Genomic DNA, 23,776 nt, shown 5'->3' on the forward strand with positions numbered 1-23,776 from the left:
ATGGCTAGGAACAAAAGTTCAGAGAATGTGCCTTCCAAGTCTCCCTGAAGTGCGGCCCGCACAGGAATTGTGCGGCGCAAAAGAAGTACTACGCGACTGCAAATGTAATTATGTGGACCGTAGAAGAGCAAAATGCGACCACAGTTACAATTCTGCGGACTGCAGAAAGAAGGCCTCGCGGCCACAGGTAAGAATTATGCAGCCGTAGACCTCCAGTTCCTAAAAGTTGAAGAAATTTGCGGACCGCACATGGAATTGTGCGGTCACAGAACCTCCCGAAGGGCATTTTTGTCAAAAATTTCTAGCCTTGTATAAATAGACGAGTTTCACAATTTTAGGTCAACTTTTGACATCAGCAGCTACAATAGCCGTTTCTCTTTACTTCTTTTAGTAGTTTTGCATATTTTGAGCTATTTTAACATAGATTTTTATCATTTTAATCTTGCAATATGAGTTTAATTATCTTTTTTTCTTTTTTTCTTCAATTTCAAACATGAGTTGCTAGATTTTCACTAGGGTTGTAACCCAACCCTAGTGTGTAAACCTTATGGGTGTTTAATTTAAAGCTTGTTTATGGTTGAGTATTTATTATTTAGCCTTGTTCATACTTTAATTTGTGGAGTTAATGATTGCAAACATTAGTTCATGCCTATTTGACTTGGTCTCTACTTGAAAAATAAAGACTTAGTCTAGAAAAACTTGGCTAACAAGAAATTGGGTCAATCGAGAGATTGATAATCCCAATTAAAGGGTTCAACCTAGAGATAGTAATAACTTGACCTGAGCTTTTATCAACCGTTTTGTGCAATACCCATTTGGACTTGAGAAATCCAAATTGGGCAAAATCACTCTCTCACCGAGAGGTATTGAGTGGGTAATTGAGTGTTGATAGATATAATACACCCTAATCAATAAAACAAGCATTAAGGTTTATATCCCATTAGGTAAACACTTAGGCGATGGTCATAGCCCTAGTCTTTTTACAAAACTTGAAAAACAAAAAAAAATGATTTCTTAGTTTTAATTCTCAACTTGCACTATTAGTTTTAAATTAGACTTAAAAAAAACTCCATTTTGTGGAAGTGTAAATTGAGATAGTCAAATTCACATACTATAATATATACTCCTAACTACCATATATAGCTTCATGTGGAAATCGACCCCGACTCTTGTTGGGTACTATCATTGCATTCGACCGTTTCATAACCTTGAATTGAGGTGTGAAATTGGACGAGATCAGACCCCAAGTTAGCTAGAGCATCGGCCTCACTGTTCTGATCTCGGGGTACGTATTGCAGGGTCCATTCCATAAATTGATGCAGTGTTACCTGTAATTTGTCTAAGTACCTTCGCATCCATTCTTTTTTTACTTCGAACGTCCCGTTAACTTGATTTACCACGAGGAGGGAGTCACACTTAGCTTCGATCACCTCGGCCCAAGGCTTTTAGCCAATTCTAGACCTGCAATTATGGCCTCATACTCGGCCTCATTAGTCAATTTCACGGTTCTGGTAGATTGCCTAATTACATTTTCCCGTAGGCAGTTTTAATATGATGTAGAGCCCGGACCCCTTCGCGTTCGAGGCACCATCCGTAAAAATGGTCAAGATTCCCGAAGTGGTCCTCAAGGTTAACGGTAGTTCCCTTTCGACATCGGGTATTAAGGTCGGCGTAAAGTTGGCCACGAAGTCTGCCAAAATCTAAGATTTTATGGCGGTTCGAGGTAGATAGTCGATATCGTACCCGCTGATTTTGGCATATTTGTCCAACCGAATCGAGAACTCGGGTTTGTGCATGATGTTTCTCAGCAAGTAAGAGGTCACGACACATACAGGGTGGCATTGAAAGTACGACTTTAACTTTCTGGAGGCGCTTAACAAAGCGAGCGCCAATTTTTCCAGGTGAGGATACCTTGTTTCGGTCTCGCCTAGAATTCTACTGACATAGTAAATAGGAAATTGCGTACCTTTCTCCACCCAGACTAAGACTACACTTACCGCTACTTCAATAACCACCAAGTAAAGGTACAATTGTTCGTCTGCCTTCGGAGTGTGCAGCAGGGGCGGACTCGACAGGTACCGTTTGAGTTCTTCCAAAGCTTGCTGGCATTCTAGGGTCCAGGAAAATTTATTCTTCTTTTTTAACAGTGAGAAGAATCGATGGATTTTGTCTGGGGACCTCGATATGAACCGACCCAGGGCGGCTATACGTTCGGTCAACCTTTGAACAGCCTTGACATTGTCAAGCACGGTAATGTCCTCTCTGGTTTTGATTTTTTTGGGGTTGATCTCGACCCCTCAATTGGATACTATGAACCCAAAGAATTTTCCCGATCCGACCCCGAACGCGTACTTCACTGGGTTCAGCTTCATATTGTATTTCTCCAGTATGTCGAAGTTCTCCTGCAAATGTTTCAAATAAGTCCTCAGCTCGCATAGACTTGACTAACTTGTCGTCAATATAAACTTTCATTGATTTTCCTATTTATTTTTTGAACATCCAGTTTACTAAGCATTGATAGGTGGCACCAGCGTTCTTTAATACGAACAGCATTGCATTACAACAGTAGGTGCCAAATTTAGTGACGAAAAAAGTCTTTTCTTGATCGTCCGGGTCCATCCAAATTTGATTGTACCCTGAATAGTCATCGAGAAAGCTGAGTATCTCATGCCCGGCTGTCGCGTCGATCATCCGATCGATGTTAGGCAAAGGGAAAGAATCCTTGGGGCATGCCTTTTTTAGATCTTTGTAATCTACACACATTCTTAGCTTCTTCCCTTTTTAGGCACTACCACTTTGTTAGCTAACTAGTCCGGATATTTAACTTCCCGAATGGACTCTATTTTAAGGAGTTTGGATATCTCGTCCTTGATGAATGCATGCTTGACCTCAGACTATGGTCTTCTTTTTTGCTTAACCGGATGGAACTTCGAGTCCAAACTCAGCTTATGAGTGGTTACCTCCGGTGGGACCCCTGTCATGTCAAGATAGGACCAAGCGAAATAGTCAATGTTAGCTTTAAGAAAATTAATGAGTTTTTTCCTGAGCTCGGTGGTTAATGTCGTGCCCAGGTATACCTTTCGATCAGATAAGTGTTCGATCAATATGACTTGCTCCAACTCTTCGACCATCGATTTGGTGGCGTCAGTGTTATCAGGAGCTATGAACGATCTCGGAACTCCGTAATCCTCCTCCTTGTCTACTCTTCATTACTCCGGTTCGGCTGAGATCGGCATCGGTGATTGCTATTTAATTTCTTCCTTTATAGTAGGCTCCGTGTTTCTTGATGTCTAAACCGCGGGCACCGGGATTACCTCATCGACTGCAAATATTTTCTTTGCGGTCGGCTGCTCTCCGTAGACCGTCTTTACTCCTCCCGTCATAAGGAACTTCAACGCCTGGTGCAAGATCGAGGGTACCACCCTCATGTTGTGAACCCACGACCTTCCGAATAAGGTGTTGTACCTCATGTTCCCTTCGATCATGTAGAACTTTGTCTCTTGGATCGTCCTGGTGGTGTTCACCGGCAGGGTTATCTCCCCTTTAGTGGTTTCGCATGCCATGTTAAATCCATTCAACACCCGGACTGCTGGCACTATTTGGTCCTGTAACCCCAATTTCTCTACGACCCTCGATCTGATGATATTGGCTGAGCTACCTGGATCAATCAACACACATTTAACTCGAGATTTATTGATAAGTACGGATATTACCAGCGCATTATTGTGAGGTTGTACGATGCCCTCGGCATCCTCATCACTGAACGAAATGGTTCCCTCCGGGACATAATCTCGGGTGTGTTTTTCCCTTGTGATAGATACAATAGTGCGTTTTATCATTGGCCCTTGGGGAACATTGACCCCTCTAATGATCATGTTGATGACGTGCTGAGGCTCCTCTTGTTTGGCATGTTTGTTGGCGTCCTTGTTCCTGAAGTGGTTTTTGGCTCGATCACTCAGAAATTCTCAGAGGTGCCCGCTATTGAATAATCGAGCAACTTCTTCTCTCAATTGTCAGCAATCCTCTATCCTGGGGCCATGAGTTCCATGATAATTACACATCAAGTTAGGATCTCTTTGGGTAGGGTCGGACTGCAATGGTCTAGGCCACTTGGTTTCCTTGATGCGCCCGATGGCTGATACGATGCTGACAGTATCAACGTTGAAGTTATACTCTGATAATCTTGGTGCTTCCCTACCCCCGAGCATCTTGTCAAAACCATTTTTGCTCATCAGGCCTCGGCTATTGGGCCCTCGATTTCCTCTCTTTCATTCCTTGTGGGGTGACGCCCGGACCCATTTCCCCTTCGGTCCGTGCTGTATGGTTGGTACCGATTCAGACAGGCCTTGGATCATGGTCGACGACTCTCTTATACATGTCGTCGGCCCTAATGGGATAAACAGACCCAGAAGGGGCTTCGAGTTGGTTGTCCTCGACTCTGATCTTTGAGTGGTACCTGTTGTGGGTGTCTGCCCAAGTTACCATCGGGTATTCTACAAAATTTATTTTAGATGTTGTGAAGCCAAGGAGCTTTGGGGGTTAAGTCCTTGGGTAAATGCCTGAACGGCCCAATCATCTGCGACCGGAGGTAGGTCCATCCATTCCATCTGGAACCTCGACACGAATTCCCTGAACCTCTCGTTGTCTTTTTGTTTAACCTTGAAAAGTTCCGAATTTCTGGTCTTGACCTTGATGGCCCCGGTATGGGCCTTCAGGAAATCATTTGCAAGCATAGCAAACGAGTCAATGGAATTCGGGGGTAAGTTATGATACCATATCATTGCTCCTTTGGACAAAGTTTCCCCAAACTTCTTCAGTAACACCGGCTCGATCTCATCATCTTCCAAGTCGTTCCCTTTGATTGCGCATGTATAAGAGATCACATACTCATTCGGATCTGTGGTTCCATTATATTTTGGGATATTGGGTATACGAAACCTCTTTGGGATCGGCTTCGATGCCGCGCTTGGAGGGAAAGGCTTCTTGTTAAACTTCTTGGAATCCGGCCCTTTCAATATCGGGGGTGGTCCCGAGATATGATCGACCCTGGAGTTGTATGTTTCCACCTTCTTGTCATTGGCCTCAATTTTATTTTCACCTGACTCCACCCGCTTAGTAAATGCTTCGAGCATTCTCATTATTTCGGGATTGACCCCGGGCTCAGCTTCACCTGGTCTCTCGGTGATCTGCTCATTTCTTCGGATGTTTTCCCGGGACTGTTCAGGCTAAACTATGTTGGGGGCATAGCTTTGATTCTGTAGTTGTGCTATCGCCGCATGTTGAGCCTGCAACATTTCAAAGATTAACCATATGCTTACCCCCATCGACTTCGCCTTCGGGCGCTTCTCGAGCTATTGGTCGGGGTCCCCCGTGAACGCTATTTTCGGGATCAGTTGGCAGGTTGTCGTCGATGGCTACCTGTGAGTTAGCATCAGTCGGATCGGCAACTAGGACTCCGTTTGGATCAGCAGGAGGTACCTCGTTTCTAGGCACCAGATTATTGTTTTCGCCATGATGGCCAGACTCAGCGTCAACATTCAAGTGGGCAGACTGAGAATTTGACATTTTTAAACTGACCTGACATTAAGACTTTAAAGAACAAGCGTAAAATAGAGTGTGTTATGGAGATTTGTATCAAATCACCACTATTATTCTTAGCCCAACGGTGGACGCCAAACTGTTTACCCTTAAAACGGATAACAATTAAATTTGTACACGGTTTTAAGGATATGTGGATTGATTCAACAAAAATAATTAAGAATATTAGATAAACGAGTTAAAGACAAAATGAATAATCAAACCAATTGTAATGTTACGGCCAAACTCGAACTTAGGTTGAACAATAGTTTTGCCCTCAATCAGACCCTTGGTTCAGAGCCAATTGTGAATGAAGAACAAACAGTAAAGTAAGAACTTTGCAATAGCAAAAAACAAAAAAAATAAATTTTTATTGCCTTAGTTTGCGTGTTACAATGTGTCTATCAAAAAAAAAATCTCCCTCGTATATAGTAGGAGAATTCCATCCCTAGTACAAGTCTAAAAAAGGTAAAAATCTTACTTTCCCATTAATTACTGATTTGTAACCGACATCGAGCGAGATCCACGTCGTGATATCCGGTCAGGTACGAATATCACAGCCCTTTATCCGTCGTGTGTTGTTTACCGTATTTTTCGAGGCTTTAGAATTCGTTCTGGGTCCGGGGAGTATTGTTTTATCGCACCCGGTGATGAATACATCATTCTTCTTTCGTGGGTCTCGATACAAAAGGTTCCTGGCCTCGATTTCAGTCTCGTGCGTTCGTTCCCTTCTTCCGTTTTCTTCACCGAAAAATCGAGGTATGCTTTATCCCCGATTTTACCGCATACATGGTATTAGTTTTACACAGTTGTTTTTCAGATTTCTCATGAACATTTATAGATGGATAACTGCATACAGTGGCGAAACTAAGTAGAAGGAAGGGGTATGACCGAATTCACTTCGTTGAAAAGTAATAATGAGTCATAGGTTCAGATCACAGGTATCATATTTTAAATTATTTTGAATTTTCTTAAATTTCTAACTCCACCTCTTAGTGCAAATAATGAACTTGTTAAAAATATTCACGCATAAATTGGACCCCAAACCTATCTCGTACAATTACAAATCATGGATGAAACTAGATTCCTATAGAAGGGAAATTGTGCAGGAAGACATAAATGTCTTCCCTTTAAATTCGATAATAAATCAATCACTTTTCCAGCACGGTTAAATACATTAGTATTGCCTAAGTATTATAAAATACATGCTCATGCTGCTAGGGGTGTTCAAACCGAATCGAAAATTACACCACACTAAAAAGTCAAATCAAACCAATTAAAAAATTCGTTTAAGTTTGGTTTGCTTTGGTTTAGTATTGAGTAAAAAAATCTGAACTTAACCGGCATATAAATATATAATTTTATATATACTTTTAAGACTTTATATAGAATTTTCTTTAAAATATGTCTAGAAATATTTGGGATCCTCTCGTGGGATGTAATATTTAATAAAACTATGGAGTGCATTAATTCTTTTTACTTTACACAATGAGTTGTATCATCACTTTCTTGTCAAGTGTTATTGAAATACGTTAATCTCTTTGTTCGTTTATATTCACATGTCAAGATCTATTAAATTTTTATATATTTTTTGAATTTGAAATGATCTTTCGATAATTTAAAATTAAATAGAATATATCATTATTTAGGTATCATATTGATTTTTATATTTAATTATTAAATTTGGTTAACCTTGAAAGCGTACATCAACAAAAAATATTGTTAGAGGACTAATAAAATAAATATGTATTACTAAAAAATATTCTCCCATAACAATATTTTAATAGATCATATGCTTGTCAATTTTTTCAATTTTTACTAAACATATATTCACTTATCAAAACTTTATCTATAACTTTAACAAAGTAAATTTAAAAAAATATTCATGTAACAAAAAATCTCGAAAACTTGACAAAATCGAACTAATCCAAACCGATATAGTTATTTGGGTTTGGTTATGATAAAAATCGAACCAATCTGGTCCATGTACACCCCTAAGTTGGCATTTGAATATAGATTTGGTTGAAACTTGAAAGAAAGAATTTTAGAAGTTATGTTGAAAAATAAGTTGTAGAAGTTGAAGTTGTGTTTGAACCTAGCATTTCATTTGAAAAAAATTAAAGTTTTGTGAGTGGAAGAAAAAATTGTACCTGCAAGCCCAAACTATTGTTTGGAACTTGAAATTTTTTCTTCAATATTTTTTTAAAAAATGATTAAATTCCATAAACAAACAATATTTCAAACTTTTCTTTTTGGAAAAAAGTAAAAAACATTTGTGTCCAAACAGGAACTAATTTTCTATTACTATTAAGCTAACGTTTGCACATAGATTTGGTTGAAACTTGAAAAAAAGAATTTTCGTTGTATTAAAAAATAATTTTGAAAGTTGAAGTTGTGTTTGGATATGCATTTTACTAGAACAAACTTGAAATTTTATTAGTGGAAGAAATCTTTTCATCCAAAAACTAGCACAAATCATTGTTTTGGACTTGAAGATTTTTCTTCAAAATGATCAAATCCACGAATAAATAATATTTATATTTATGTAAAAATAAAAAAAATCTATTTCCAAACAGGAGCTAAATTTATTCGAAACTAAGAAAAATTGATCAGTACAAAATCTCTAAGCACACGTCTTGGTGGCTCATGTATTTGTAGGATTGCATATAGATGTTCGTAACAAGCATCGAAAGACAATAACAATCATAAGCAGATCTTTTCGTGTTTAAAATTTATTTTACATGTCAAAAATCGGATCTAAGAGAGTCTCGTTTTAAATATTTCTTTGATAGTGCGAAGACTCTATGCGTTCCACACCAAGACTGATCCTTGCTATCAACTTTTTGATCAATGAAACCCGTGAATAAATTGAACGAAATATTGTGTTGAAATTTTTCTCAAAAATCTCAACTCAACGGTAGAAGAACAAGAAACGCTTTTTTTATAATTGTATTTTCTCTTTGTATTGCACTTTCACTTTCACAAAGTATTTTTTTCCTCAAAAATTAATGTGACGAGGAAAAGTTTTTCCTTTTTAGGAATAATTCTCGCTTTCTTTTGCGGCAGCCTAACACCCTTTTTATATCATCGAATAGGAACGTTTTTCCTATTTGGTTAAATAATGGTTAAGGCGTTGATTTTCTTTGAGAGTACAAGTTTAATTTCTAAAATTAAACTTTATATAATTTTCCTTCTTGAAAACCGAATTCATTCCAAAAGAGAATTGCCGACACGTCCTGGACTAACGTTAGTCCAACTCTAATTTGGATCTAACAAATTAGTCATCATTAATATTTATATAAATATCGTATATAAACAAATATTAATTACATGTACTAAATATATATCACATATATATTTTCAAGAGATATAATTTAATTTTCTATTCCAAATAGAAAACTTCAATTTGTTCGCAATATTAATTATATCCCCTGTGCTAGCAAATAATATAATAATATTTTATTTGGACTAACAATTTAATTTACTTGACTAATTAAATTATTTAATTTAATTATCAAATAATTTAATTAATCCTTTAGCAAAGATTAGAACACTCGTTAGTGTGCGACCCATTGGTTCAATACTAAACCGGTAGTAAACTGATCATATCAATATACTAATCAAGGGTGGCGTCTAGCAACACTCCTTAAGGACCGGATAGCATGAAGTGTGCAATTTACTCTCAAGAACCCGTAGAAGAATAAAGTAATATTTTCTTCTATCCTTATAGCTCTGAGTCACCCTAGGATATGGTTCAACTGTCAAATCTCAATAGGCGACCAACTATGTGTTCATGTCAAGTATAATCGACCATTGAATGACCTAAGAAAATATTTTCTTCTTTTCATTCAATTGCCCTGGCCAAGGTCTTAGTTTGGTCGTTTGTAATTCACGACAACATGGAGCTTAAACTCATTACCAAGAGTTGACAGATTCCATCTTGATCAATCACTAATTCTACAAGCATTTAAGCATACTCAATAATCCTTTCAACTATCGTCCTAGGGCCATAGGTGTCCAGTATCAAAGCACAATAAATAACTTGTCAATTACTATGACGATCTCAGGTCAAAGGAAACTCTTACATCACATTCTTCAAGAGAATATCCTATTGATAGTTTATGGTAATTCTAACCGTTAGGAATTATCCAATGAATCGGTTCAATGATCATATCTCTATATGCATCATCTATCTATGCGATTTAGTTAATGAGATCAACTAATCTTTATCCCATAAAGACGGTCACATAAATATTGATCTAATCGGATTACTAATGTCCAAATTAATAATCCTATGATCAAGAACAAATTTAGATTAAATTATAAGAAACTTCACTCTCATTATCATGATCTCCATCACAATGTCAAGTCTCAAAATTTAATCAAGAACCTTATCAAGTTAATTAAATAATTAATAATAACAATGATAAACGAATATCAAATGTCATATATTTTTATATCAAATAACATTCACAAAATATGTTCAAATCATCATTTATGATATTGGATCTAGGGCATATCAACTATATCCTTAGCGGTATTTGCCAAGCGTCAAACTCTATATAGCCTTGTTATCTACACATACTCATCAACTGAAACTTAAACATCAGTTACAAGAACTTTTACGCCCTATATCTACATGTTGAATGACTTAAGTTCCCAGTTTTCGTTATCAGTGGGATTGGTGAAAACAGCAAGAGAATTTACTCAATTCCTTGAAGTTTTCTTTTCTTACACTTCACTGTAAAAGGTTTTTCCCTCATATATTTAATGAAAGGAAAGATCTAATATGTCAGTAATTTCAAGTTAATTCATATGTTGCTTAACTATCTTGTTTCTATTAACTCTTGAAAGGCATCATTCCTATAACAATTGAAGTTATAGGCACCTCCACCGGCGAATTCATATTAGTCAAAGGGTGGTCAATAACTGAATTTTATTTACAAAATTACACAGTGTATAGGTGAAATTTTTTCCATTAACAGAAGGATGGCTTTCCGAATAATGGCCAGGGGGTTCAAAGAAATGCTTCAAATCATGTTTTTCACTCTCATATCATATGTGGTAATTTTTTTTAATCTCCTTGTCTCCAATCCCACCTTTGCTCCCGATCGTCGCGTATAAGAAAATAATATTTCTTGTAGACATATTTGACCCTCTTGTGTGGTTAAAATTAGTTTGAGTGAACTCTCACTTTATTTATTTGATGAGTTTAATTAGGATGAATTCATTTAATTTGGCTAGTATAGTTGATGGTCAACTAGAAAACCATTTGTAGTTTGGCAGAAAAATCCTTCATTGTGCCTATGTAACGCTTGTTATGTTTAGTTTGAACTAGATCTAAAAATATTTTCCTTTAAAGACCTATTTCGAAAGAGCTGAAGTATTCGAATTTCGCTTCTTTTTTTCTTTTTTTTTTTTTTGGCTGTTAAAGAAAGTGAAAAGAGAAGACGAACATCCTTAGCTTTTGGCTTTCACCGAAATGATGAACCTACTTGAATATATCCTAAGCAAGAAGGTGTGTCGGCCTCAATTTCCTTTCCATCATATTCACGTGAAAAACTTATTCCGGCCTTTTTCAAATATAAACAGCGAAAAAGTTACATAAATAACAGCATGTCTATATATATTATGAACGTGACATTCCTTATTGATTAATTGTCTCATAAACAACAACTTCATTTGATATACGATTTTGTCAATTAGCTTTTATTCTACGTATAACGGATATTAATTAGTAGTATTTAGTTGCATGCCTTGGTACTCTTTCTCCTTATGATTTGATGAAGGCACATATTGTTGGGATTTTAAACTTGTGTAGCTTAAAGAGCGTGAATGAAAAATGGAGGGAAAATAAAATATTTGAGTTTCCGTCCTTAACAAAGGGACATTGTCCCATATTGGAGGAAGAAAAGGCTTTTGATAGGTATATATATATAATTGCTCTTCTTCTAGCTCTTAAAGAGTTAAAAAGAAGGCAAGCCTCGCGTCGTCGTCATCGCTCGGCTTCGGCTTCGGTCAAAGATTGATTGATTAATCTTTTTGGACAAAATTCCTTTCAATTATTTAATTAATTAATTAAATAATTAACGAAAAATTCAATCCGGAATAACCTGCGACCCGGTTCGGTCAGGCCCATTTTCTTTTCCGGATTATTTTAAATTTTTCCGCAATATTTCAAACAACATGTTCCAACAGTCATGGCTATTTCTGAAAAGTTGCAAACCTTTTCAGAAACAATGCCAGCAACTCTATAAATATACTTTGAATCCCAAAATCTTTCCTTGCGAAATTTTCTAATCTTCTTCTTCTTCTTCTTCTGCACAAAAATTCCAGTGTGTTTTATAGCCTTCGAGTGGCTCGCTGTCATTTTGGTACCAACACTCCGGTGAGTTAAATCGTTCTATCCTGGGAGGATATATTCCAGCACCTCGGGTACTTGAGGGGAATAATTTCCTTAAGGACACACTGTGTATTTAGTGGGCTCGATTTATTCTTAAACTGTTTTTTCCAGAATTTATTTCGTTAAACAAGTATTACTAACTTTCTGTTTTATTTATATATTTCAGAAAGTTTAATGATTTAATTGTTTATTATAACAATACAAATTTACAACAATCTTAAGAAAATTACTTTATTATATTCTATATTTTGTTTGTGGAGATTAAAACCTGTGTAGTTTTCTACTCTTCTGAATTTAACTATTCTGATTTGAAGATATAAAAAACTTCATCAGAGTATTGAAATTCATAAAACGATTTGAAAAACATAAAAATTTCATCGTTTTCTGTGAAACAGTATATAAAAACTTCGGTTTTATTTATTATACATACTGTTTTTTGTTAATAACAGTATTGTTTACTGTTCTGATTTTTCCATTAATTGAACTCTTCTGTTGTTTACAGTGAGAAATGGCAATTAATAACGAAAATTCTTCTGCGACTGTTGCGGCAACAACGATAGCCTCGTCAAGCCGGACTGTTGTTCCACCGGCAGAGAAATTGGGGAAATTTTTCGGAGCCAACTTCAAAGGATGGCAGCAAAGGGTGTTCCTCTGGCTTACCACACTTGGTATGCAGAAATTCACTAGTGAAGAACCGCCAGTGCCTGCTGCGGACATGCCGGACAACGAGAAATTCATGATTGTTGAGGCATGGAAGCAGGCAGATTTTCTTTGCAAAGGCTATATCTTAAGCGCTTTAGAGGATGACTTGTACAATGTGTACAGTGCGATGAATACTTCAAAAGAATTATGGGACGCACTTGAGAAAAAGTACAAGACTGAAGATGTATGCTTGAAGAAGTTCGTGGTTGCCAAGTTTCTAGACTATAAAATGATAGACAGCAAAACTTTTGGAACCCAAGTTCAGGAGCTTCAACTTATTTTTCATGACCTTATTGCTGAAGGTATGGTTGTGAATGAAACATTTCAAATGGCTGCAATGATTAGAAAATTGCCTCCTTCGTGGAGAGATTTCAAGAACTATCTTAAGCACAAGCGCAAAGAAATGAAGTTGGAAGATCTTGTGATTCGTCTCAAGATTGAGGAAGACAACAAAACAGCCGAGAAGAAGTCTCGTGGAAATTCAATGATCATAGGAGCTAATATCGTTGAGGAGACTGCTCCAAAAAGTAAGAAGAGAAAGAGGTCTTCTGGACAAACTAAGGAGCAGAACAAAAAGAAATTCAAAGGCAGCTGCTACAGTTGTGGAAAAATCGGTCACAAAGCCCCTGATTGTCGTCTCCCGAAAAAGTATAAGAAGAAGGGACATGCCAACATAGTGGAGAAGAATGATGACATTGATGATCTGTGTGCAATGCTTTCGGAATGCAACCTAGTTGGAAATCCGAAGGAGTGATGGATTGACTCTGAAGCCACTTGATATGTTTGTGCTGTCAAGGAAGCATTTGCGACTTACTCTACTACTGGTTCCGAAGAAGAGCTTTCTATGGAAAATACTGCAACATCCAAGATTGAAGGTTATGGGAAGATATTCCTGAAAATGACTTCCGGCAAGGTGTTAACGCTCAACAACGTTCTTCATGTTCCTACTATTAGGAAGAATTTAGTTTTTACTTCTTTGCTTGTTAAAAATGGATTCAAACGTGTATTTGTTTCTGATAAAGTTGTTGTAAGCAAGAATAAAATGTATGTTGGAAAGGGCTACCTCACAGAGGGCCTCTTCAAACTAAATGTAATGGTTGTTGACAGTATGAATAAAATTTCAACTTCTTCTTATTTATTGGAGTCAAATGATTTATAGCGTATTCGTTTAGAACATGTCAATTACAAAACCTTGCGGAAGTTAATTAATTTAGAAGTATTGCCTAAATTTGAGTGTAATAAATCAAAATGTCAAATATATGTTGAGTCTAAGTTTGTAAAACATCCATATAAGTCTATTGAAAGGAATTCAAATCCTTTAGACTTAATTCATAGTGATATTTGTGATAAAAAGTCGACACCATCTCGAGGTGGGAAAAAGTATTTTATTACTTTTATTGATGATTGCACTTGATATTGTTATGTTTATTTGCTTAATAGTAAGGATGAAGCAATTGAAGCATTTAAGCAATACAAGAATGAAGTGGAGAATCAATTTAATAAAAAAATCAAAATGATTAGAAGTGATAGGGGTGGAGAATATGAATTTCCGTTTGCAGAAATATGTTCGGAATATGGAATTATCCATCAAACTACTGCACCTTACACACCTCAATCCAATGGAATTGCGGAAAAGAAAAATCGGACATTAAAGGAAATGATGAATTCTTTATTAATAAGTTCCGGATTACTGCAGAGTTTGTGGGGCGAAGCTATCCCTACAGCTAACCGAATACTCAACAGAGTACCTCACAGCAAAACGCAATCTATTCCATATGAAAAATGGAAAGGAAGAAAACCCAACTTGAAATATTTCAAAGTGTGGGGTGTCTAGCAAAGGTACAAGTTCTTTTACCTAAAAAGGTTAAAATCGGACCAAAAACTGTTGATTGCATTTTCATTGGATATGCTACAAGCAGTAAAGCATGTCGATTTTTGGTTCATAAATCTGATAATCCCGAAATTCACATTAATACGGTAATGAAATCAGATAATGTTGAATTCTTTGAAAGCATCTATCTATATAAAACTGAATGTGAGTCGTTAAGTGAAAGACCTAAACGACCTTGGGAAGAACCAAAGAAAAATACTCCAAGTATAGAAGATCCAAGGCGTAGCAAATGTCAAAGAACATCTATTTCCTTTGGACCAGATTTTGTGACATTCTTGCTTGAAAATGAGCCTCAAACTTTTAATGCAGCTATGTCATCTTCTGATTCAGCGTTTTGGAAAGAGGCAGTCAATAGTGAGATTCAATCAATTTTGGATAACCATACATGGGAATTGGTAGATCTTCCTCCGGGAAATAAGCCTTTAGGTTCGAAATGGATCTTTAAACGGAAAGTGAAAGCTGATGGCACTATTGACAAATATAAGGCAAGATTTGTTGTCAAAGATTATAGACAAAAGGAAGGCCTTGATTACTTTGACACTTACTCGCCAATAACGAGGATAACATCTATTAGGGTGTTAGTGGTACTAGCGGCCGTGTATGGTCTTGAAATCCATCAAATGGATGTTAAAACAGTTTTCTTAAATGGAGAATTAGAGGAAGAGATTTACATGGAATAACCTGAGGGTTTTGTGGTTCCTGGTAAAGAAAATAAAGTGTGCAAACTTGTTAAGTCGCTTTATGGACTTAAACAAGCACCCAAATAATGGCATGCCAAATTTGACCAAATAATATTGGCAAGTGGGTTTAAAATCAACGAGTGCGACAAATGTGTTTACATTAAAAATACTCCAGGTCATGAAGTCATTGTTTGTTTATATGTTGATGACATGTTGATAATGAGCAAAAACATGGCAGATATAAATGCTACTAAGCGCATGTTGGCTAGAAAATTCGATATGAAAGACTTAGGAGTTCCTGATATGATCTTAGGAATCAGAATTCACAAGACTCCACAAGGTCTAGCATTATCACAATCTCACTACATTGAAAAGATACTTGACAAGTTTAAGTATTTGAATTTCAAAATTGCCAAGACTCCAATTGACGTGAGTTATGAACTTCAAAAGAATGAAGGTGAAAGTGATTCACAACTGGACTATGCAAGAGTATTGGGAAGTTTGATGTATATCATGAATTGTACGCGACCAGATATAGCATGTGCTATTAGTAAACTGAGTCGGTTTACAAGTAATCCCAATCACATACATTGGATGGCAATGAAACGAGTTTTGGGGTATCTCAAGCATACTCAAAATTACGTTTTGCATTATAACAAATATCCCTCCATGATTGAGGGATATAGTGATGCAAATTGGATCACTGGATCATTTGAAGTTAAATCCACGAGTGGATATATTTTCACAATTGGGGGTGGAGCAGTGTCTTGGAAATCATCCAAACAAACATGCATCGCCCGTTCTACAATGGAATCTGAATTCATAGCTTTAGATAAGGCCGATAAAGAAGTTGAATGGCTCCAGAATTTCTTGAAAGATATTCTATTTTGGCCCAAACCTTTGGCACCTATTTGTATACATTGTGATAGTCAAACGGCAATAGACAGGGCAGGGAGTGATATGTATAACGGAAAATCTCGTCATATACGATGGAGACACAATACCGTTAGATAACTACTCTCTAGTGGTGTTATCACAATTGACTACGTAAAGTCAAGAGATAATGTGTCGGATCCACTTACAAAAGGCCTATCTAGAGAGGCAGTTGAAAGATCATCAATGGGAATGGGGGTTAAGGTTTAGGACAAGTCATCATGGCGGTAACTCTACCTAGCAGACTGGAGATCCCACGAGCTAGGTTTAAAGAGATCAAATAAAGTTATGAATGACGGTTCAACATTGTCAAATAACTCAACCCATTCTCGTGATAAAGACAATGTTCAGAAATCGAGGTAAAGCATTAAGGCTTTTTGATGAGTCAACAAAGCTTAAAGGTTTTTTAATGCGCTAAGTCTGGCAGGATATGACCAGATAGTATGTCTATAGGATTACACGTTTAGAAATCACCTATGTGAGTGTAAAGTGTAAGCCGCTTCAAGGGGAATGAAAGTAAAGGCCCATTCTCTAAGCACTCATGAAACCAGGTGGTGTTCATAGCTGAAACGAACACAACCGTGAGAACCATAGATGGTTAAGGATTGATTGTGTGACTTATATTATCTAGGTATACAACAAAGCTCGACGGTTCAAAGATATCAAATCTACCGATTGGCCGAGTATATCCGATATAAGTTCACTACGGAAAGTTTAAAGGGAAACCTACTTATCCAGATGCAATTAATTCTTGCATGTAAAACACGCACGCGTCCGTGAAATCCTTTATTTTATAGCCATTCCCCATCCATGTGGGGGGTTGTTGGGATTTTAAGCTTGTGTAGCTTAAAGAGGGTGAATGAGAAATGGAGGGAAAATAAAATATTTGAGTTTTCCTCCTTGGCAAAGGGACATTGTCCCATATTGGAGGAAGAAAAGATTTTTGATGGGTATATATATAATTGCTCTTCTTCTAGCTCTTAAAGAGTTAAGAAGAAGGCAAGCCTCACGCCGTCGTCATCGTCGCTCGCTCGGCTCGGCTTCGGATTCGGATTTGGTCAAAGATCAATGGCTGTTTCTGAAAGGTTGCAAATCTTTTCAGAAACAATGCCAGCAACTCTATAAATATACTTTGAATCCCAGAATCTTTCCTTACGAAATTTTTTGATCTTCTTCTTCTTCTTCTGCACAAAAATTTCAGTGTGTTTTACAGTATTCGAGTGGCTTGTTGTTCACCGGTGTTTTGGTACCAACACTCCAGTGAGTTAAATCGTTCTATCCTGGAGGATATATTCCAGCACCTCGGGTAATTGAGGGGAATAATTTTCTTAAGGACACACTGTGTATTCAGTGGGCTTGATTTATTCCTATACTGTTTTTTCCAGAATTTATTTCGTTAAACAAGTATTACTAACTTTCTGTTTTGTTTATATATTTCAGAAAGTTTAATGGTTTAATTGTTTATTACAGCAATATAGATTTATAACACAGATTGATAAGCTACAATGGCTTAATTTACGTATGGAAAAACGAAGTATCGTATCAACCAATTGTAAAGTTTATGTATAACAAAATATTAAATACTCCCCCATTCGTTTCATTTCATGAGAAATGAAAGAAAGAAATCTTTTACAACTTCGTGATCTTAAATATGCCATAATATGTATGGTCAAAAAATAAGTAAAATAATTTTTTTTTAATTCAAATTATTTCTGAATATAAAATATGTCATTCTTTTAGAACAAACTAAAAAGGAAATAGTGTCATAGAAAATAGAACAAAGAGAGAGTAGAACTATTTAAAGCTCAATGTATAACCAAATACGAATCAATTAAAGAATATCAAACTTATTAAATTGTTGATGAATTTGTAATTATTTACCAAATCTTTTTGTGCATAAAAATGATAGTTGGAATGTTTAAAATTCAAAATATATAAATCAAATGGTACAACAGATATTTAGGTATATTGCCACCCCAAGATTGTCTATGGGGTACAATGAGTTTAAATCTTAACGATGATGGACCACTATGGAAACTAGGAAGGACAAAATGAAGTGGGAGCCTGGGAGGGTACACACTACCTAAAGATATACTCCCTCCATTTTAATTTAGGTGACAATATTTGTTTTAGTCATTGTATGACTCAAAATTTAGATCTAGGTTACAATTAAACTTATACTGAAAAGGGTTACTCTAAATCAATATTAATATCCAAATAATAGATCTAGTGCGTTTCTGAATGATACCGCACATGTGCTATTGGAAAATAATATCTTGAAACAATAAATGAGTAATAAATGATTCAAGAATATGAAAGAAATCAATAAATGGTAATAAATGACATTTAAGTAAATAATAGAACAAGGTTCACCCGATAAGGGTGAGATTTCCCATGATTCTTCTCATTATGATGGATAGTGATAAGACTTTGAATATTCTGATTCTTCTTAGTTCGGGGAAGAAAAGATAGATAAAGAAGTAAAAAGGCAAACTTTGTATGTATATGATAAAAAGAGAATCTTCAAAGAATTTCAATATTGTTCTTTACAAAAAGTGTCCAATCCCCTTTCTAGAACTACATCTCTTCCTATTTATAAGGGTATATGTGCCAAAAAAACATAGATAGTATAACAGGGAGGAATATTTACTGAAATATTCCCTACGAAATATAAATCTTGAAACTAGTTGTTACTGCACGCCGAGGAGGGGTCCTCATCCTCGCCTTTTATTGGACCACCTCGACCTCGTCGACGACCTGCCATCTTCTCGTGACGTCGACCTTTTGAAATCAAGTTATCGAATCCTATCGGTGACACGTGGCAGCCTCCAAAGGTTTTATTTCTGTTGACCTAGTCAACATATGAATGAAGTTTTTCGCCCACATAGCCATTCCAAAAGAATAAAAATATTTTAAATTTGAATATTATTTAATTTTTTTAAAAATTAATCCATCGGGCCCGGGCTTTCACCTCCCATGGTGATGGGGGTTTGGCATTGATCTCTACCTTATTTATTGATAATCAAAGTAAAGTACAAGAGGAGGGGGACATAAACCTAACCTCCCCAACACAAAATAAAACCTATCTTAATATCTACCTAGTACAGATAGCAGATTCAAAGTTATACTTGCTCCACAGATCTTTTATATGTGCTAGATAACTAAAAGAGCTTGTGACATATAATTCATTCCTTAACAATTATGTCATAGCAACAGGCCAAAGAGGCATTTATCGAGCAACAAAGATATTCTTGACCACTTTATGCTTGATGCTAGGAAGCTGTATTCTGTCAAGTTTGTAGTGACCATAGGCTTGCTTTGGCAAATCATTATCAGTTAAGATTATAGTCTCATGAATCTCATGATCCATTTTGCAAGTATGTCCGTCATATTATTAGCCTCCCTGTAACAATGTCTAATAGTAGTATTGTGTTGAAAAATGAGATGTTGTATTCAGAGTCGGCTTAGCGATATTAGAGGCCTAAAGTCAAGCCGTAAGAAGAGCTAGGCCTTAAACTTGTTTAATAATAATAGATATTTTTGTTGAAATTTATTCTTTTTACATTTTGAGATGCAATATAATCTTGATGATGTAACCCACCCTTATAATCTTTGTTGAAACATTACTAACCTTTGATAAGATTTTATTAAGTTTAATTTTGAATTTTTTCTTTTCACATGACTGCCTACATAACTCACTATATAGCATTGCCTCCCAAAGTAACAATCATGTAAAAATTTGTATTTATAAAGATGATAAATAAATTAACTATAGTTTTTTACGATCTAATTAGCTTGAAGCGTGCCTACAGAGATCTTGAAAGAAAATATCTTACAAAGTTAGAGTTGTAAAAAAAATTATTAAGTTGGAGTAAGAAGAACTAGAAAATAAATGCAGATTTAATTGCCTTTCACTATCATTTTAATTTTCTCAACCAACTCCGAAAAAGACAACATAAAATATAAAACTATGTTATTAACGATTGGTGTCAAGGTAGCAAAAGATGGTTGAAACAATTTCCTATCACTATTTAATAATAAATACAATAAATGTTTAAATTACATATAAGAAGAGTAGTTTTTGGGGCGTCTAATTTTGTGAGGCCTAAACCGGACGCTTTAGTGGCCTGGGTTAAGCCGTCTCTGGTTGTATCTCTCGAATAATGATGTTCATGTGCCAAGGGGATTTCAAATTATCATTCAACATATCAATCACTAGTTTGGAATCACATTCTAGGATAATTCTATCATAACCATTAGAATGACACCACTGTAGGCCTAAAAGTGCAGCCTTAGCTTCTGCCAAATTACTTGTGCCACTCCCCAAACTTTATGAGAAAGCCATAATCACATTAGCTTCTGCCAAATTACTTGTGCCACTCCCCAAACTTTGTAAGAAAGCCATAATCACATTACCTCTGTGATCTCTTAAAATGCCCCAACACCAATCATATTATTACCTTGTTTGCTACCATTTGTATTAAGCTTGGCCCAACCAAATAAAGGTTTTTCCCAACGTACAGGAACACATATAATCTTTGCTGTTAAGGGCCATGAGTTTATCTCATATACAATGCCATGGGAGAAATCCCTTTATAGAAATGTTATGTTTAAAAATCACCCAATCTCAAATGGGAAAGAACCCGGAATTAAACAATGTTATTTAATTTAAACTTTACGTTTTATCTTTAATGATAAACTTTCATAATCATATAAGTAATTATTATGACAAACTCTTAATTAAGATCGCATGTTTCAAAAATTTTGATCCTTTATTTCTTGTGATATTAGAAAAGCGTCCCCCTCCCCGGCCAAAAGAAAAATCGTGGGTCAAGAACTTACAAAAGAGGAAGCTTCAACTTCGTAAGAGCAATCTTTCTATATATAGTAATTATACGTGTAGCTTTAAAATACGCACATGCACATAAATCAAGGGTAATACTCTAGATCTCCAGAGTGTTCAACTCAAAGACCCTCTCCCTCCTTCAACGAGAAGGAACGAGAAAACTGTTGGCTATTCTGAATTCCGTTAGATGTATTGGTATTGACCATTTAAAATCAGAACCTTCAAATTTCCCAAAGACAGTTTTACATTAAGAAGTTTGAAAATTTTCGATCACTTGAGTTATACTTTATCTGTATACCAATTTGTGTAATACTTTTTTCTAATCAGTTCCAAAAGTAAGCTATATTTCTATATTTAGTACTCTAATTTAACTTTTAACTTTATATTTTACTCTTAATATGATAATTAATAATCACACAAATTCTATAATTTGTTTTAGATCGTGAGAAACTCTACGCCCAATCAAACGATATCACATATTAGGTAAAGGGCCGTTTTATTGTGGTATACAAGTAAATTATAGACCTGAATTCATTAGTAAGTGTGAATTGATGCTGAGTAAGCACGAAAACATGTGATTTCACATGCATGCAAACGTGAAGATAAACCACTAATACATATGACATAACTCTCTCCTTCTAATTGCATCATTCCTCACCTCTGCAGTTTTCTACTTATTCACATGAGCTGCAACTATTTCCCAAGTTTCATCCGTTTCTTCCCTAATTTCCTCCAAAATCCCCATTCACTCTTGGGAAGAGCCACTTTTTGTCTCCTCATTTTATTCAATTCTCACCGCCACATTTCACGAATATAAACATTTTCACCTTAGTCTCACCGTTCTTAAGACTTAAGACATAGTACACATTCTTTGATAAATCAATTACTTTGGTCTAGCTAGCTATATTTTCGTTTCTTTTTTCTTGCTATCTCGAAATCAAACATGGTTGAATTTCAAGAAATTATAGAGCCTTTGAGCCCAATGAGCGAAGTGGAAGAGAACCAAGAATTAGATGATGAAGAAATCAACTACAATGATCTCAAACGCCGCATGTGGAAGGACCGCATGCGTATGCAGAAGCTAAAAACCAAGAAGGAAATCAACACTTCCACTTGTAGCAAAGATTTATTAGAAGGTGATGAAGACGACGACTCACAAGCTAAGGAAGAACAATCTCGCCGTAAAAAGATGTCAAGATCTCAAGATTCAGTCCTCAAGTACATGGTAAAAATCATGGAGATTTGCAAAGGTCAAGGCTTCGTTTATGGGATCGTGCCAGAAAAAGGGAAGCCTGTAACTGGCTCATCGGATAGTTTAAGGGAGTGGTGGAAGGAGAAGGTGAGGTTTGAGCAAAATGCCCCAGCTGCCATTGCTGCATTCTTGCCTAAATTAGTGGAAGTAAATATATTGGATCCTAATTCATGCATGCATCTTCTTCAAGACTTGCAAGATACTACTTTAGGCTCACTACTTTCTGCCCTAATGCAACATTGTATACCTCCACAAAGGAGGTTTCCTTTGGATAGAGGGTTGCCCCCACCTTGGTGGCCCACAGGGAAGGAACTTTGGTGGGGTGATCAAGGTTTTGCACAAAAATTCGGCCCACCACCTTACAAGAAACCTCATGACTTGAAAAAGGCGTGGAAAGTAAGTGTTTTGGCTGCTATTATCAAACATATGTCTACTAATTTGGATAAGATGAGGAGGTTGGTGAAACAATCCAAGAGTTTGCAAAACAAGATGACAGCTAAAGAAACAGCTACTTGGTCAAAAGTTGTTAACCAAGAAGAAGTCCTTCTCAAGCTCACTGAAAAAGCTCTCAAGATTTCAACATCAAAGGAGGAGGAGGAAGAAGAAGAAGAAGAAGAAGAAGAAGAAGAAGAAGAAGAAGAAGAAGAAGAAGAAGAAGAAGAAGAAGAAGAAGAAGAAAATAAGGGAAAAGAAGATGAATATCTTGCTTTGGTACCCAAAATTGGTAATCATGTCAATTTATTTGATGGCTCTACTTTGATGAGAAAGGAGAAAAGGAAGGGTGTTTTTGAGAGTCACATAGACATGGAGGATGAGCTTTATGCTACCCAAAATTCAAATAATTGCACGCAAAGTGATTTAGGTAATTCAAGAATTGACTCCGAGAAGGGGGAGGATCAATTACTTAATATGTCCATCAACAACTTTCCTAGCTTGATTGAAGCACAACCAATTCCAAATGAAGAAATAATGGTTGGCCATGGCCAACATGATTGGGTGAACATGGAGATAAAAAGGAGCTTCGATAGCTACAATGCATCACAAAATGCTAATGGAGGATCAGTTGTGGAGAATTTCCAAGGATTTTGGGGAGGCAATGTCCTTGAACAACTTCATTATGATCCCTCTACTTATGGAAACATGAATTTGAATGCTACTCCACAAGAAGATGTTGTTCTACATCATCAAGCTCCTATTTCTGTTTGGGATTTGGCATATGAGGATACATCTGATTAAAGCTCCAGTTAAAAGTAAACAATTAGCGCTTTTTGTGTTTCCATTTTCTTCTTTCGAACATTTAGTTAATTACCATTGTGGATTACTTGTATTTCTTATTTTAGACACGCTTTATGGACATATATAAAAAAATTGGTACAATTATCTTTCATTTTTTCTCTTTGATATTATCATGTTTTATAGATGAAGGGGAGCCTTAGAATAATGGTAAAGCTGTCTTTGTATGACTTAGGTCGCGGGTTCAAGTCGTGAAATT

The 23,776-nt window shown here is 36.2% G+C and overlaps 1 protein-coding gene across 1 annotated transcript; it reads left to right on the plus strand.

Moving 5' to 3' along the window:
* The first annotated feature begins 21,911 nt into the window (after positions 1-21,911).
* LOC104113687 (putative ETHYLENE INSENSITIVE 3-like 4 protein) lies at positions 21,912-23,520 on the plus strand. Its single transcript, XM_009623933.4, has one exon. It carries the CDS (start codon positions 21,976-21,978, stop codon positions 23,518-23,520), a length of 1,545 nt encoding a protein of 514 aa, XP_009622228.2. The 5' UTR covers positions 21,912-21,975.
* Positions 23,521-23,776: the final 256 nt, after the last annotated feature.

This window comes from Nicotiana tomentosiformis, chromosome 5 (genome assembly GCF_000390325.3).
Source record: "Nicotiana tomentosiformis chromosome 5, ASM39032v3, whole genome shotgun sequence".
Classification (NCBI taxonomy): Eukaryota; Viridiplantae; Streptophyta; class Magnoliopsida; order Solanales; family Solanaceae; genus Nicotiana; species Nicotiana tomentosiformis.

Excerpts from the sequence above, each read along its gene's own strand:
- LOC104113687 (XM_009623933.4), top strand. The coding sequence starts at position 21,976 with ATGGTTGAATTTCAAGAAATTATAGAGCCTTTGAGCCCAATGAGCGAA.